Genomic DNA, 17536 nt, shown 5'->3' on the forward strand with positions numbered 1-17536 from the left:
CCGTCCTCGCTCCCCACCCAGGACGGCGCTGTCTGCTCGCCGAGCCAGCCTCTGGAGGGCCTCTCTGTGCCAGGACCTCCTCGGCTGAGCCGCATCCATTCTAAGCTATAAACACACGTGTTGTGCTAACTGAGTGTGCATCGTGAGGCCGAGTGGGGAGACCGTTCAGGGCTTTTACCTCACTGGGTGTGTAGTGATGATCACGCCCCCTTTCCGGTGTCCAGATACTTTGCTGTCACTTACTGAAGGCCTCTGCTTTTGACATGTACTTCACACCCATGCTTTGATGGAGATCTTGTCACAGCCTGTGTCTCAGCTGGGAGGTGGCGGCCCTTCCCAGTGCTCCTGGGGGTGGAGGCGCTGGCGCTTATGGGCACGTTTCCGCCACAGAGCTGCTCTCTAAGCCGCCTTCCTGTCCGGAGCCCAGCTCCAGGGATGTAGGGGTGAGGCGACTGGAGGAAGGAGGCGAGGGGACACGCCTCCCACCGCCAGCCCTCAGGCGTGGGCTGGAGGCAGGACTTGGAATGAGAAGGAGTGCCCGGTGCCTGTCTCCACTTGATGCAGCTGGACAGCCTGCAGTCGAGGATTCTCTGGGCCTCCCTCGTGACCCTTCTCTTCTTTCCGACTGTCTCTTCTCCCAGCTGTTTCCTTTCTGGTCACTTCTTCTGTATTAGATCGGCCTAGAGCAGCAGTGATGCTGTTCATCGTGGTGGTGGCCAAGTCCAGCGACTCCTCCCCACAGCCCTTTCTGGGATACGCAGAAGCTTGTTTCCCCAGGGAAGCTCTGGGCTGAAAAATAGGAAGGCAGGACCCAGACAGAGCAGCCTTCCCTGAACGTGTGGTCCCGCAGCGGTGCGGGAATGGTTCTGAGAATGATAGGCTCGCGGTAGCAGGAAGAGCCAGCTGAGTGGAAGCTTAAGAACGGCTGTTTTCAGACTCATGGGATCTAAGGGGCCCTTGGGTGTGTGGCCCCCTCTCCCCTTGAGGACACGAGAGGGCCCAGGCAGAGAAAGGTCCCAGAGCAGCTGAGTTTGCTGAACTCAGCAGTTCACCTGTTATTTTTGGCTACTGAGTGATCTTTAGCTTTCTGAAACGGGCAAGGATGTCTAAGTAAAAAGGGCTGGTGTAAAATGGGTGGGTGACTAAGAATTACTTTTGACTGTGATTTTTTTTTTCTTAAGGAACTCAAGACGACAGCTTCCAAGTTTCCTTCCACAGTATCCAATACCAGATAGACTTAAGAAATGTGTGGAACAAAAAATCGACATTCTGACTTTTCAGCCGTTACTTGCAGAGGTAGGGAAAGGGTCTGAGATGAAGTACTCTTGGCCACACTTGAGTTCTCTGACGAAATCTGGGGGAACTCTGCCCGGGTTCATTTTCACCACAGGTAGCTGGGAATTTCCACTCCATGAGGGACAGGTGCCCTCTGCCGCCGACATTGGTTGTGGGGATGCCACCAGCCCAGCCCGTCTCTGCTGGGCACAGCTTTCAGTCCAGTCAGACTCGCAGCAACGAAGAAGACAGGATGCGTGGGAAAGCCCGTGGCTCCAGGGACCAGAGCCGGGACAGCAGTCCCACACGGCTGCCGCCCTTGAAGGGGCAGCCTCTCCTCGCCCACCCCGTGCCTTAGTGGTGCCGCCTTGTGCTCAGGCCCATAGGTGGCCCCTGGAGGAAGTCTTGTCCAGCCTGTCTACTGTTAGAGGTGGTGGCTGAAGCCAGACCCGGAGTGGGGCCCATGCAGGGAAGGGGTGGCACCGAGGAGCTGAGGGACAGCAGAGCACGCGCCTGGGAGCACGTGGAGACCGAGCCCATGGGGAAGGAACGTGTCCGTCTGCTGTTGGAGGGGAGTGTGCTGCCCAGTGTACGGGAGGGCACTTCCCATGGGGCTTGGGGGTCCACGGACTGAGGAGCACGAGCTAAGGCAAAGCCGTGGGCCTGTGCGGTGTCCTAGTGACGCCCAGGAGACCAGACAGCAGCCGGAGGGAGCCGCGCTTCCACAGAGCTCGCAGCCTGGGCCCGTGTGAGCCCTGAGCGAGTGCAGCAGGAGAAAGCGGGTGGACGTGGAGCTGTATTCGGAGGAAGGAAGGTTTAGGGGGAAGCAGGGGAGCCTGGGGAGTGGTTGTCTGAACCGGAGCAAATGCCCATAGGGGTCGTGGGGCCCCTCCTGTCTGTGGGGCTCTGGGGGAGGCTCCTGAAGTGCTGCAGGGTGCGGGAGGCACAGGCTGGAGGTGCCCCGCCCCCACTCGCCAGCCTTCCTTGGGAGAGGGAAGGAGATGCCGCATACAGCCAGCAGCCAGCGGCACTCAGAGACAAGGGGCCAGGTGGGACAGCTCTGCGTGGCTGGGGTGCTGGCACGGCCTCACGGAGGGGCCGGTGTGCAGAGCGTGGATGGGGTGGGCCTCAGACGAAGCGGGGAAGCTTGTTAGGAAGGTGTGTGTATTTGTAATGAGTTCCCCACCTGGACTCGGTTCCGTGGCAGCAGGAGGAAGTAGAGGGTATCATGCTAAGTGAAATTAGTCAGAGAAAGGCAAATATGTGACTTCACTCACATGAGGACTTTAAGATACAAAACAGATGAACATAAGGGAAGGGAAGCAAAAATAATATAAAAATAGGGAGGGAGACAAAACATAAGAGACTCTAAAATATGGAGAACAGAGGGTTACTGGAGGGGTTGTCGGGGGGGGGGGGGGATGGGCTAAACGGGTGAAGGGCATTAAGGAATCTATTCTTGAAATCATTGTTGCCCTGTATGCTAACTTCGATGTAAATTTTTTTTAATTGATTAAAGAAAAAAAGAAACCGTTGGATAAACAAATCCCACTTTGTTTAAAGGCTGTGCTAGGCAGCATCCAAAATGGCCCCCAGTAATCCAGTGTTCATGCCTGTGTATGGGTCCCTTCCGCATTTGACTTGAATTGCTCTGTGTAACCAAAAAAGTATGATAGAAGCAATGTTATGTCACTTTCGAAAATAGGCTATTAAAAGACTGACTTCAGAAAAAAAAAAAAAAAAGAAACAGGGGGCGCCCTGAGGCCAAGTGACTAGACCATCCTGAGAGTCTGTGTGTCCCTAACTCCACGTGAGCCTGGGTACCGGGAAGCGACCTTCCTTGTGAAGCTAGAAGTTCGCAGAAGAAAACAGTGGTAATAACGTTGATGGGTTATCAACTTGTGCAGCTGAAGGTTCCAGACTTGTGGCACAGGTGTGGTCTGTTGAGTCGTGTGACTGCCTGGGAAGCGTGCTCTTGGTCAGCGTCCCCGCAGCCCGCGTGGGTGTGGGCGCTTGCTTTGATGAGCACGCGGTGTCCCCACGGCCCAGATGAAGGACACATCAGCCCCCCAGCATCTGTTTGTCCCCACCCAGCTCTCGGCCTCATATACTGTGCTTTCTGTCACCAGAGGTTTGTTTCCTTTTTGGAATTCTATGAACAGAATCCTAGTGTTGATTCTTTTTCTGGTTTGGCTCTTTCATTCAGTGTAGTTATTTTGGCTTAAGATCCATCTGTGTGGTAGACAGAAGAACGGCCCCCGAAAGATGTCCGCAGTTCACGCCAGTACCTCCGAGGGGACGCGGCGGGGGGGGGGGGGTGACCCTGGATTTTCCAGGTGGCCCAGCGGAGCCCAGGGGTCCGTATGGGAGGGCACCGGCGGGGTCAGACTCCGGGGCGGGGGGGGCGGCCGGCCTGTGAAGGCTGGGATCTGGTGCCTCTCGGAGAGGAACGGGCGGGAGGATGCGATTCTCCCCAGGAGCCCCCAGGAGGTCACGCCTGTCACGGGCGGCACTGCTGTGTCGGCAGTCCCTGCTGCTTAGGGCTGCCTCGTCACCGTGCAAGTGTGTCCCAGTGTTCCTCAGCTCGCCTGCTGCTACGCGGGGGTAGACAGTCACACGCTGTGTGGTTGTGTGTACGTGAGCCATCCTGAGGACACCTGGCCACAGAGGCGGGTGTGTGTTGGTGGCAGCCGGGGGCTGGAGGAGAGGGCCCGGGGGAGGCAGTGCTGACCTGCTCAGGCGCGTCACTACGGATGGTCGCACCACACTGTCCAGTGTGCTCCTGCACTCACTTGTCCACCTGAAAATGGCCCATCTCCTGTGAATTTCAGCTGCTTTTTCTGCCTTTATTGAGAGGATCACGTGGTTATACTTCTTTAGTCCTGTTAATGTGGTGAATTACTTTGATTTTTCAGATGTTAGGTCAGCCTTCTGTTCCTCTGATACCAATCACGTGTGTGCACTCACACTCATCTGTGTTCGTGAGGCGTGTTGTCCATAGTCTGGTTTTCTTGTGACACCTCTGTCCGGTGTTGATTCAGGCACAGTGTGGGCCTCCTAGAATGGTTTGGGGTGTTGCCTTCTCTCTATTTTCCTACAAGTGTGTATACAGGAGTTGTGTTACTTATTCCTTAAATCTTCAACAGAATTTACCAGTGAGACGTCCAGGTCAGTTTTCTTTGGGGGAAGATTTTTAATTAGAAATTCAGTTTCTTGGGCGCCTGGGTGGCTTAGTCGGTTGGGCGTCCGACTTTCGCTTAGGTCATGATCTCACGGTTCGTGGGTTCGAGCCCCGCGTCGGGCTCTGTGCTGACTGCCAGCTCAGAGCCTCGAGCCTGTTTCGGAGTCTGTGACTCCCTCTCTCTGACCCTCCCCTGCTCACGCTGTCTCTCTCCTAGAAATAAATAAAACATTAAAAAAAATTTTTTTTTAAAAAAAACAAGTAAAATATTTACTTATTCTTGAGAGACAGAGACCCCCCCCCCCTCACAGAGCATGACCAGGGGAGGGGGAGAAAGAGAGAAAGGGAGCCACAGAATCCGAAGCAGGCTCCAGGCTCCGAGCTGTCAGCACAGAGCTTGACTCGGGGCCAAACTCACCAAACTTTTAATGTTTTATTAACATTATAAATGTTATATTATAAATATTATATATATATAAATATTATAAAACTCACAAAAATTTTAATGTTTTTTATTTCTTTTTTTTTTTCTTTTTAATTTATTTCTAGGGGGGAAAGAGAGAGAGAGAGAGAGACAGCGTGAGGAGGGGAGGGTCAGAGAAAGGGAGACACAGACTCTGAAACAGGCTCCAGGCTCTGAGCTGGCTGTCAGCACAGAGCCCGACGTGGGGCTCGAACCCACAAACCGTGAGATCATGGCCTAAGCAAAAGTCGGACGCTTAACCGACTAAGCCACCCAGGCGCCCCTATTTATTTCTGAGAGAAGGAGACAGCGTGAGCGGGGAAGGTCAGAGAGAGAGGGAGACACAGAATCTGAAACAGGCCCAGGCCCTGAGCTGTCAGCACACAACCTGATTTGGGGCTCGAACCCACAAACCGTGAGATCATGACCTGAAGTCAGACACTTAACTGACTGAGCCACCCAGGCACCGCAAGAGTAAGTAAAATAAAAATAAATTTTTTTTAAAATTGTGTTTCTCATAGGAAGCATTCAGTTGGATCTTGCTCTTTTATCCATTTGACAGTCTCTGCCTTAATTGTGTTTACGTGACTGCATTTTGTGTGGTTACCGATATGACTTTGTTTAAATTTATCATTCTGCCATTTGTGTTTTTTCCTTGTTTACTTTTTCTTCTTTTTCTGCTTTTTTTTTTCATTCCACTCATCTCTTCCTTTGACTGGTAACTTTTCTTCTGTAGCGTGTGTATTGTTGCTTCAGGGTGTCTGACAGCACTGGGCACTAGAACTTTCTGCTGTGATAGACGCGTTCTGTGTCTGTGTTCTCTGATGTGAGAGTTGCCGGCCACAGGTGGCTGTCGAGCATTTGAAATGTGTCTACTGCACAAGGGGAACGAGTCTTCAGTTCTCTTTCATTTTACTTCAGGGTAGCGTTAAGTGGCTGCGTGTGGATGGTGGTGTTGGGACAGCACAGGCTTGAAGCATCTAGAACTCTATCCAGTGTGTCCCGCAGGGCGAAACCCCCGCACGGTGACACCTTCCCATTCTCTTCTCTTGGACCTTTTGTTAACGTCATAAATACGGCTTCTACATGAGCTTTGAACTTCATGCACCGTTTTAGCAGGTTTACTTTACATGTATGTAATTAGTTCTCTCTCTTTTTTTAATGTTTTATTTATTTCAGAGAGAGAGAGAGAGACAGCGTGAGCAGTGGGGGGCAGAGAGAGAGGGAGTCACAGAATCCAAAGCAGGCTTCAGGCTCTGAGCTGTCAGCACAGAGCCCGACGCGGGGCTGGAACCCACAAACTGTGAGATCGTGATCTGAGTCAAAGTCAGACACTTAAACGACTGAGCCACCCAGGAGCCCCCAGTTATCTCTTAAAAGCATTTAAAAAGATAATGGGGTTTTTTTGATGCCTGCCACATAATTCCGGTTCTTGGTGCTCTTTGCTGCTTCGCACGGACCCAGACCCCGTGGGAGCCTTCTCCTGCTGAACGCAGCGAACATCTTTGGGGCTCATCTGCGAGTGATCAGTTCTTTCAGCCCTTGTACGTCTGTAAAGTATTTCACCTCCATTTTTAAAAGATACTTTTCCCTGAGCCTTGAATTCTAGCCTGGAGCTTTAAAGATGCCGCTCTGCTGTCGCGGCTAGCTGCCCACGGCGTTCACAGCGCGGCCTCTGCTTTCCTGCTCACCTTCTGTTCTTTTGCGTGCCGTGTGCCCTTTTCTCTAGCAGCTTTTAAGATTTTCTCTTTATCACTAGTTGTAAAAAATTTAATTCACAACATGCCTTGGTATAGTGTTCTTCCAGTTTCTTGGCTTGAGGGTCTTTGAACTTCGTGGATATGTGGGCTTAATAGTTATTTTCAGATGTGGGTATTTGTTGGCCATTCTGTCTTCAGATACTTTCTGCTGAGCCCCTTTTACAGGACCCACTGCTCGTGTGTTGGCCCCTCGGAGCCGCCCCGCAGCTCAGTGATTGTCTGCGTGGTGTCTACAGTGCTCCCCCTGGGGTGCTCCCCCCGCAGTACTCCCCCTGGGGTACCCCCCACAGTACTCCCCCCGCAGTACCCCCCGCAGTACCTCCACAGTACTCCCCCCGCAGTACTCCCCACAGTACCCCCTGCAGTGCTCCCCCTGGGGTGCTCCCCCACAGGACTCCCCCTGGGGTACCCCCCACAGTACTCCCTCTGCAGTACCCCCCACAGTACTCCCCCCGCAGTATCCCCCGCAGTACTCCCCCTGCAGTACCCCCCGCAGTACCCCCCACAGTATTCTCGCAATACTCCCCCTGGGGTGCTCCCCCACAATATTCCCCCCACAGTACCCCCCGCAGTGCTCCCCCTGGGGTGCTCCCCCACAGGACTCCCCCCACAGTACCCCCCTCAGTACTCCCCGCAGTACTCCCCCTGGGATGCTCCCCCGCAGTACTCCCCCCGCAGTACCCCCTGCAGTATCTCCCCTGCAGTGCCCCCTCGCAGTGCTCCCCCCTGCAGTACCCCCAGTACTCTCCCCCCCCAGTACCCCCCTGCACTGCAGTTTGGAGGGTTCCTGTCTCCAGTCCTCAGGTTCACTAGTTGGTTTTTTTTTGCGATGTGTAGTCTGATCCAATGTGCTTTAATGCCACACATGACAGTTCTCATCTCCACCAGTTCGGTTGGCTCTTATTTTAGATCTTCTGTGTCCCTGCTTCATGTGCTCAGTCTTTTCTTATTCTTCGAAGAACAGTTATTTCAGGTTCTTTGTCTGCAGATTCTGTCACACATGTCACATCTGGTTCTGTTGAGAGGTTTTTCTCCCCGTTGGGAATTGTGGTTCTGGTTTCTTTCTAAGCCTGCTGATCTTTTTTTTTTTTTTTAATGTTTTATTTATTTCTGAGAGAGAGAGAGACAGACTGTGAGCAGGGGAGGGCAGAGAGAGGGAGATACAGAATCCGAAGCAGCTCCAGGCTCCGAGCTGTCAGCACAGAGCTCGACACGGGGCTCGAACCCACAAACCGTGAGATCATGACCTGAGCCAAAGTCGGATGCTTAACCGACTGAGCCACCCAGGTGCCCCTCTTTTTTTTTTTTTTTTTAAATGTTTTATTTATTTTTGAGAGAGAGCGCATCCAAGGGGGGAAGGGCATAAAAAGAGGGGGACAGAGAATTCAAAGCAGGCTCTGCACTGAGAGCAGTGAGCCCAATGGGAGCTCAAACTCATGAACCACGAGATCATGACCTGAGCTGAAGACGGACATTAACAGACTGAGCCATCCAGGCACCCCTTCTCCGTGTAATTTTTTGATGCCAGACATTCTGAATTTTACCTTGTTGGGTGTTGGACATTTTTCTATTCCTGAAAATATTTTGAAATTTGTTCTGGGACACAGTTATTTGGAAGCAAATTCTTTCAAGCCTGGCTTTAAGGCTTTGTTAGGTGAGACTAGAAAGGCATTTGATTTAGATTTAATACTTTTCTGAATACTCGATCTTATGTCTCGTCTATTACAAACCTTTCCATTTGGGCTGATGGGACCCACACTGTTCTTGACCCAGTGTGAGCTCTAGGATTATTCCGTCTAATCCAGTGGTTCTTAACGGATGACAGTTCCCCTCCCAGGAGACATTTGTGGCTGTCATGACTGGGGAGGGTGCTAGTACCAGCAAGCGGGTAGGGCCAGGGGTGCTGGTAAGTGCCCTACAATGCACAGAATGGACCCCCCCCCCCCCCCGAGAACGGTACGGCCCACAGGTGGCCGAGCGCTGCTCTTATCCCATCGGTGGGGTGTCCCAGCATGACATGGTTTCGCACACTTGTGCACTGACCAGCGCTCAGCTGACAGCCTGGAGGGGACCATCTGAAGCTCTCCAGACCTCTGTCTGTGCTGCTCTCTCTTCCTGGCACTCTGCCCTCTTGGCCCCCTGGGACCCCAGCTCCATCTCCTCAGTGCAGAGACCACACGGCTGCCCTGGCCCCTCTGCGCCAGGGCCTGGACTCTGTCGGGCGGCAGCCGGGGCAGTTGCGGGGCTCCCTGGGGTAGTCTCCCCAACTTCCAGGCCACTGTCCTGTGCTGGTGGTGGTCAGTGTTGGGCAGCTGTTCTCTCCCCGGTCTGCTGGCTGCTCCTGGACAGGAGTGTGCTGGTGTGTGACTCTGCTCTCACTAACTTGCTGGCTTCTTTTTCAGCTTTTGAACATGTCGAACTACAAGGAGAAGTTTTCGACTTTGCTCTGGCTTGAGGAGATCCATGCAGAAGTAGAACTGAAAGAGTATAACATGAGTGGGGTCACCTTGAAAAGAAACGGGGATTTGCTGGTTCTGGAGGTCCCGGGACTCGCTGAAAGTAGGCCTTCTCTGTATGCAGGTGGGTTTGTTACGTGTCCTGTTTCACTAGACAGACCAGCAGATGCTGAAGCCCCGTCAGGGGAGAGAGCATGTGACGTGGCTGCTGTGCCCCGTCGTCTCACTGCCTTTGCTTTGGCTCAGAGTCTCTGTGCAGCCCGCTCAGCAGCTCTGGTGCCCCTGGGACCTCACTTCGGTCACGCTGACGCTATGCCCAGTCAGCTGCCCCCGCTGGTGTTGTTTTATTTCACTTGTTCCGAGCATTTGATTTTATAGTTTAGCAGCAAAGCTCTGCGATTTTTTTCATTTTACATGTCATACTGTGTTTTTTAACTAGGTGATAAACTGATTTTAAAAACTCAAGAGTACAGTGGACACGTCATCGAGTACATCGGCTATGTGATGGAGGTGAGAGGCGCCCCCGCCGCCTTAGTGCTGGACCAGCCCTTCAGCAGTCAGGGGCCATCTTCCCACCATGGCTGGGGCGGGGGCGCTCCTTCCCCTGACGGCACTTCAGAAAATGCAGGATAAAGTAACTGTTTATATAAATTTGATGCATAAAGACAATATCTTTTTAAAAATTTGATACTTTTCTGGGGTGCCTGGGTGGCTCAGTCAGTTAAGTGTGTGACTCTGGATTTCGGCTCAGGTTGTGATCTAACAGTTCCGTGAGTTTGAGCCCCATGTTGGGCTCTTGGGCTTTTTGCTAACAGCACAAAGCCTGCTTGGGTGGGATTCTCTCTCTCTCTTCCTCTCTCTCTCTCTCTCTCTCTCTCTCTCTCTCTCTCTCTCTCTCTCTCTCCTAGAAATAAATAAAAATATTAAAAAAAAAAAAAAAAAGTTTTTAAGTCCTGTAATTTTCAATCACATAAGCCATGTTTACCTTTTTAAATATACTATGTGTAAGTTGTGATATTTGCATTTAATCCAATTTGGGCATCCTGACTATACTCCAGAAGAGAGAGCCTCAGAAGGAAAAATACACTTAAAAGTTTCCAGCTTTTTCTGCTTCTGTGGAGGAGTTTTGTTGGCTTTTCTAGCCCCTTCTGGCCCAGTGCACGGTTGTGTGACCGCAGCTGGTCTCCATTGCCTCCCTGCGCATCACGCTGCCACCAAGGGACAGAGGGAGACTGTTTGCTGCCTCGGGCAGAAAACTAGCTTGAGGATGCTCAGACCTCTGCCTCTGGAGTGGGGACAGGTCTGGTAAGGACTTGCAAGAGGGGTGACACCCTGCCCCTACAGCCACGGTGGTTGCATTGTGCCAGCACGCGGGCGCCAGCCCTGGCCAGCGCAGCCAGCTGTGAACACAGTGCCATAGGACTTTGGGGGGTGGGGGGGGGAGCTGAGCCTTGGTGCCCTGCCAGCCCCTCCTGCTGACCGTCCTCGGGATGTGATGGCACCGCGGACTGCCCTCCCTCCCCCCACAGAGCAGCAGCCACTGAATCTGAATCTGGGTCCTGAAAACTGATTGGGGGGCTCCAGCACCATAAGCTGACAAACCCGCACTGAAGCTACAAGCACCCCAGCCTTGGGGGTGTCGAGCACCAAATGATCTTTGGGTGAGATACTCCACAAAGTCAGCTGCTTCTGAGTGATGGAATTTATGGTCGAGTTAGAAAACTCTACAGGCCTCAGCCCATTGCTGTACTTGATTCTCTAGAATTTCGTTTTTGGCCAGTGCAGTGGCGTGGGGGACCATGATGGTTCCGGAGGTCCTCAGGGAGCACCACAGATGGTGTGGTGGGCAGAGGCCACACATCCAGGATGCGCAGTTATTCCATTGATGTCAAATGGGTTCTTATTTGATAGGCGGCCCAGTGTCCTAACCCTGACACCCAGTGGTAGGGACATTCCAGAATGTGCCCACTGTGCAGCTGGCATGCTGTGTACTTGTGCCAGTCCAGGGGTCCCAGCACTGACCCTTGGCACCATAGTCACCTCCGCAGAGGAGCCTCCCTGTCACCAGGAGCACGTGGCCTGGGAACAGACATCGTCATTTCCGCCCTTCTCCCTTAGTTTCTCATTGAGCATGATTTTCATTTCCAAGTACTCTGCTTAAATCATTAAAGGTGCCCTGGATATATTTTTGGAGGGGGAGAGGTTTGGGTGTTTTTGTTTTTTATTTGAGAGAGAGAGAGAGAGTGGTAGGGAACAGAGGGAAAGAGTATTCTGAGCAGGCTCCACGCTCGGTATGGAGCCATCTTGGCGCTAAATCTCACGACCCTGGGATCATGACCTGAGCCAAAATCAAAAGTCAGATACTCAACCAACCAAGAGCCACCCAGGCACCCTGCCCTCTTATTTTTTGTATTAGGTTTGCTTATCTTTTTCTTTCTGGATTTTTCAAAAATTTCATGCATGGTGTTTCAAGTTTCTAGAAATGACTATGTCGGTGTGTGAAGTCCTTGGCGCCCAAATCTGTTGATGGCTCTTTGTGCTGACCCTCACTCGTGGGGATTTGCTTCCCCATGTGCTTGGTGATCTTTAATTACAGATTCATTTTCTCCTGTCTCGATCCCTGGGAAACCTGGGGACCCATGCGGGGCTTACTCTCTATCTATGGGGATTGTGGCTTCTGCTACAAGGAGGGGCCCTGTTGATGGGGCAGCTCCACCACCCACGTTCCTGCCAGCCTCCTGTCACAATGGTCACAAACCAGAGCCAGCTCCAGCCACCTGGCCTCTGTGAAACCCACGCCCCCTGGCAGCCCTCATTCAGTCTGCGCTTCTCTTCAACTCAGGGCTTTCCTTCCTAATGTTTTTTTCTTCCCTGCTTTTTTAGACATTGTCTTTCTGCTCCGCTTGTCCAGGAGCCGTTTTAGGCAGGTGCTGGTTTTGGCTGGATGGTCCCAGGATGGGTAGTTCCCTATTCTGGAAGGAGGAGGGGCTTGGAATGACCTCTTGATGGAGGTGCTTTTGTGGCAGGTACCCCTCGCTGCATTGGTCATTCTTTGCTTTCTCGTCTCCTTCAAAGACCATGCCTGTGTTGCACACTATTTATACAGAGCCCAGCTCTCTAGGGTGCAGCCAGTGAGAAGCACAGTAAGTGTGCTCGTGTGGGCGTGGCCACCGACCAGGCCCTCCTGTGTGGACAGTGTGACGATAGCAAACAACATGATTTAATCCTGTTGATTATTTTTGCAGGGATTTAGAATGCCAAATTTTAGCTCAAATCTATAGACTGAAATGTTTCACGATGTGTTGCTAGATAAAGATAGAAGATTGTCCCAACAAATCAGATGTAAAATATGGAAATTAAATTGTTTCTTTTTTAGATTCATGATGAAGATGTAACTCTTAAACTTAACCCAGAATTTGAACAAGCATATAACTTTGAACCCATGGATGTGGAATTTACATATAACAGGTAAGGCTTTTAGTGATTCTGCCTGCAAGCGTGTCTTCAACTCTCAATGGGCAGCCTCTTCCTTCCATCCCTCCACCGGAAGTGCTGGGGGGGGGGCGGGTTAGACAGCCTAGGGTGTTCTTGTTTCTAGTTCACAATTCCAGCTTTACTACCAGATATGTGGTAAGATACAAAGTTGCAAACATTTATTTGCTTGTTATTCTTTTCTGAACCTTAAGTACACTGAGATCTTGTCATTTACCACTTTATGAGCCTGGGGCGGGGCCCTGCTAACCTGCTCTCCCCTCCCTTTCATCCACTGCGTCCTGTACCAGTAACTGGGATTTTGTATTTGCCTCTCCCTTGCTTTAAAAAAAAAAAAAAAAAAAAAACACACAGTTTGTGCATCTTTAACACACACAGAAAAAATGTATTTTTTAATGTGTATTTATTTTGAGAGAGAGAGAGAGACACAGAATCCAAAGCAGGCTCCAGGCTCTGGGCTATCAGCACAGAGCCCAGCATGGGGCTCGAACCCACAAACCATGAGATCATGACCTGAGCTGAAGTTGGACACTTAACCGACTGAGCCACCCAGGTGTGCCAGGTATTTTTTGGTTTTGTTTTGAGCTTGCAGTCTCTATAGCGTTTAGGAGGATTTCACTGGCATATTCCCAAGATTCTCCATGTTCTGTGTCACTGTCCTGTGTCACCTGCTGCTTCCTCCCCCCAGGGCAAGTCCACTATTCCACCTGGTCTGTGGATGGACACTGTCCCTGTCTCTACTCTGAAGGTATTCTGTGGGCACCTTCTCCCTTCTTGTGCTCAAACGCTCGTGTCTTCTGGGCTGTACACGTAAAAATGGGACTGTGGTTTGGGGGGTGTGCATTTCAGCTTTTACCCATGGTCACATCAGAAATCGCCAGAACCCGTGTCTGTAAGAAACTCTTGATCCAAGCCAGCCCAAACCTGACTTTGTTAGCCTTCTAAATTTGTGCCAGCTTGGTAGGTATATAATGTCTTCTTATGGTCTGGATGTGCATTTCTCTGTGTGTAAAGTTCAGAATTTCCATGTTTGTTGGCCATAAAATGTCTTCCTCTCTGAAATACTGGCTCATATCTTTTCCTGAATAATTTGGTTTTTGCTATTTATAGGAGTCCTTTCTGTGTCCGTTGTGCTGTGCTGTTCCTGGGTAGGCGCGCTGCAAAGAACTTCTCTAGGTCTGTTGCTTGTTGTTTCAATGTCTGTATCTTTTAAGTATGAGAAGGTGCTAATTTTAAGATAGATCAGAGATTTATTATATTAGTCTTTTTCAAGGAACGTTTGGGTGTTGGGACTGCCCCAGGGGGAGTGTGTCAGGTGTGAATGGGGTGAGGGTCTGTGGGGAGAGGCTGCTGTTCGCCACGGAAGCAGAGCAGGTGGAATGGGAACTAGGTGAAGTCCAGGAAGGGGGCGCTCTGCTGTTTGAAATGAGAGAAACCAGCTCATTGGAGCCCCTGTGCTGGCAGGGGTGACGGGGGCAAGGAAGCACCTGTGAGGGGAGGTGGCCCTGGCCGGGTGGGACACGTCCTTGGGCAGGACGAAAGAGCTGATTTGTCCTCGGACATTTCTGACCCGGGAACGTGCAGCGGGAGCACTCAAAGGGGCGGAGGAGTTGGGGAGGGAGGAGAGAGTTAGCATGGGAGGAAGGTGGTGCTCGAGTGGCCTTATGGAAGGACGCAGGACAGACAGCAGGCATGACGGGCTGTTGAGCCAGAGAGAAGGTATCCAAGATCCGCCAGAGGGTCTACGGGCCCGGTGCCGGCGGTGAGGGGCTGCTGGCAGACAGCGATCTAGGACGCGGGCCCAGGTCCTCAGCAGGCTGGTGGGTGGCCAGGTGGAGGGTGGAAGAAATGAGAGACTGCGTGTGAGCAGCAGGGGGCCTCAGCACGAGCCCAGCTGCCACCTCTGACACCTGAATCTCCGCTTGTCCCGGTTAGTCTCTAGGTCGCTTGCGTTGGTATGTAAAACCAGAATTCCCACTTCAAAGAAAATGTGTATTCCCCACTGGTTAGGAAAGGGAAGATGGGCAGGGCAGCACCACGGGTTGCCCAGAGCTGGGGGCAGGGCCCCTGAACAGGGCAGGTGGGCAGTGCTTACTTCCTGTAGGCCGGTTCCTTTGGGGAAAAAAACAGGCCTTCCAAGATACAACGTACGTGTGGTCACCTGTGCCGTATGAAAGCATGCGGTTTGAGGATTTGCGTGTATGTGTGTCCCGTGCAAGCTGCTCCACAGTCCAGAGAAAGAGCACATCCGCCACCACAGACGCTTCCTGGGGCACCTTCTTGGTGGTTCTCTGCCTGCCACTCCCAGGGCGAGGGCGGCGCTTTCCTCGTCTCTAAGTCATTCGTACTCCGTACGGTTTTACATACTGTTTCTCTGGCATCTTTCTCTCTCTTGGCCGAATTATTTTCAGAATCAATCCCACTGTTACATGATTTTGTTGTCTTTTTAAAAATTATGGTTGATGCTCAGTGTCACAGTAATTTCAGGTGTATAACGGTGATTCTGGTTTCGTTCCTTTTTCTGCCTGAGTGGTCTGTTTCATCGTAGCAATCTGCCACAGCTCACCCGTCCAGTCACCTGTGGGTGGACATTGGGTTTTCCATACCCTGGTCGTTACAGAGAGCTGCTGTGAACATCTGTGCACAGGTGTTTGGATGGACACGTGTCCCTTTCTCTTGGGTGGGGCGGTGTGACGGCTGGGTCCTGCTGTGCTGGGCACTCAGCTTGTTACGGATGTGCCGAGCTGCTGTCTGAAGCAGCCCCACGCGCCATTTGCATTTCTGCCGGCTTGTGTGAGGGTCCCACCGCCCCACCTGCTCACAACCCTTGGGCTGGTCAGTCTTAAAGCTTTTAGTCCTGGCTCTAGTCCTGAGGTGGCGCCTCACCGTGGCCTGGGTCCGCGCTGACCGCCTCTCTGTGTGCTTGTTTGCCGTTCACACGGGTTCTTGTTGCTGGCGGGTCCTGAGCCAGGCAGTAGAAGGTGTGCCTCCTCCCTGTCCGTTGGATGACACGTTGCTGTGGCTCTTTGGGGACTTTGGTGTTCCTTTGTGCCTGTCAGAATCAGCCTGCCAGTTTCTACAAAACACCTGTTGAATTTCTGGCTGGGATTATGTTGAATTTTTAGGTCCACCTAAGGGAGAGTTGACACGTTAATATTGAGGCTTCCAACCCTTGAAAATGTTCCCTCTCTCCATCTAGTCAGGGCTGTGTTTCATGTCTCTGACCGGGTGTCTGTACAGCTCTCTGGCCGTGTTTTCTTATCTCCTGTCAGATTGTTCCGACTCTAAGAAAATTGTGACACTGTTGTAAACAGTAAGCGATTTTAACTTAAAATTGTTTCTAGCTGCTATTTACGAATGCGGTTTATTTTTGTATATTCATTTCCTATCCTGAGAGCTTTTCAAACACATCTAATGGTTCTAGTATCTTTTACAGATTATGTAGGATTTTCTACATATACAGTCTTTTGGTTCAGGTAAAGAGTTTTACTGCTTCCTTTCTTATCTGGATGCATTGTTTTTCCTTGCCTGACTGTGCTGGCTACGACAGCATTCCATAAACGTGGCCTTGTTCCTGACCTGAGGGTGTAGCATTTGTCAGTCTTGAACCGTCCGGCACCACGGTGAGCGGGATACGGCCATTTGTGCTCAGTCCTCCGTCAGGTGAGGAGATGGACTCAAGTTTGCCACGAGCGCTCAGTCATGACTGCGTATGGGTTTTTGTCAGATGCTTTCTGTATGGAGCTGGTCATGTGGTTTTCCTTTTTTTTTTTTAGTCTATTAAGATAGTTACACTGAATGGTTTTCTAATGTAAAATCAACTTTGCATTGTTGGAATAAGCCTCACTTGGCCATAATGTAATTTCCTTTAATATACTGTTCAATCTCATGTGCCAAAATTTCATTAACTTTTGCATCTGTGTTCATGAGATATGTTGGTCTATAGTTTCTTGAAATTATTTTTTTTCTGATTTTGGTATCAGGATAATGTTGGCCTCACATATAAGCTAACAAGCATCACTTCCTCCTCCATTTCTGAAGATAGTTTGTGTAGAATAGGTATCACTTCTTCCTTAAACGTTTAGTGAAATTTGCCAGTAAAGCCGCGTTGGTTTGGAGCTTTCTTTGTGGGAAGCTTTCTGATTACAGGTTTCATTTCTTTAATAAATCTGTAACCATTTAGGTTATCAGTTTTGTACTGAGTCAGCTTTGGCAGTATGTGTCTTACAAAAAAGAATTTGCATTTCATCCAAGAAATCTATTTGCATGAAACTATCCTATTATTTACTTAGTAGTAGTACTTGTCGAATCTGTCCTGATGTGACCCTCTCTCATTCCTGACAGTGGAAATACGTACCTTCCCTTCCCCTCTTCAATCTGGTTATAGGCTTTTCTCTTAAGCCTTATGAGGGAATCAACTTTTGATTTCATTCATATCTTCCAGGGTCTTTCTACTTTTTATTTCACTGATTTCTGCCTTGGTCTTTATGATTTATTTATTTGGGTTCTGTTTGCTCTCCTTTTTCTAGTTTCTGGTGATGGAAGTTGAGGTCATTGGCTCGAGACCTTTCTTCCTTTGTGATTTTGGAGTTTGGTGCTGGGTGAGTGCTGTCCCGTGGAAGGTCGGAGCACAAGTCGCCCGGCCAGGGTCTAACTCGGTTCCCAGGCGTTTGCTGTCAGAAATAGTGAGGCAGTAACTCATCTTCTTCGTACAGTGATGTGAAAGCGTAGGGAGGATTGGCATCCTTGCCACTTGGAGTCTCTTCTTCAACAATAGATTGTACTTAGGAAAGTTTCTGTTCTTTTCCTTTATTCTTTGATCCTCCTTTGGAATTTCGTTTAGTGTTTGCTCCCACCCAGTGTGTTCTGCTCTTTTGGTCATGGTTTTCCATCTCTGATTTGTTTCATA

The 17536-nt window shown here is 50.7% G+C and overlaps 1 protein-coding gene across 3 annotated transcripts in view; it reads left to right on the forward strand.

Annotated features, from left to right (window-relative positions):
• MOV10L1 (Mov10 like RISC complex RNA helicase 1) overlaps positions 1-17536 on the forward strand; it is a 71405-nt gene that overhangs the window by 25502 nt on the left and 28367 nt on the right. For all 3 annotated transcript variants that reach the window (XM_039235751.1, XM_039235756.1, XM_039235763.1), the window contains exons 10-13: positions 1182-1296; positions 9082-9259; positions 9575-9645; positions 12512-12603. In XM_039235751.1, coding sequence (XP_039091682.1) covers positions 1182-1296; positions 9082-9259; positions 9575-9645; positions 12512-12603 — 456 coding nt within the window. The remainder of the gene's footprint in view (positions 1-1181; positions 1297-9081; positions 9260-9574; positions 9646-12511; positions 12604-17536) is intronic.

The sequence above is a fragment of the Hyaena hyaena genome, unplaced genomic scaffold, assembly GCF_003009895.1.
Source record: "Hyaena hyaena isolate Hyena2069 unplaced genomic scaffold, ASM300989v1 scaffold_4, whole genome shotgun sequence".
Taxonomy (NCBI): Eukaryota; Metazoa; Chordata; class Mammalia; order Carnivora; family Hyaenidae; genus Hyaena; species Hyaena hyaena.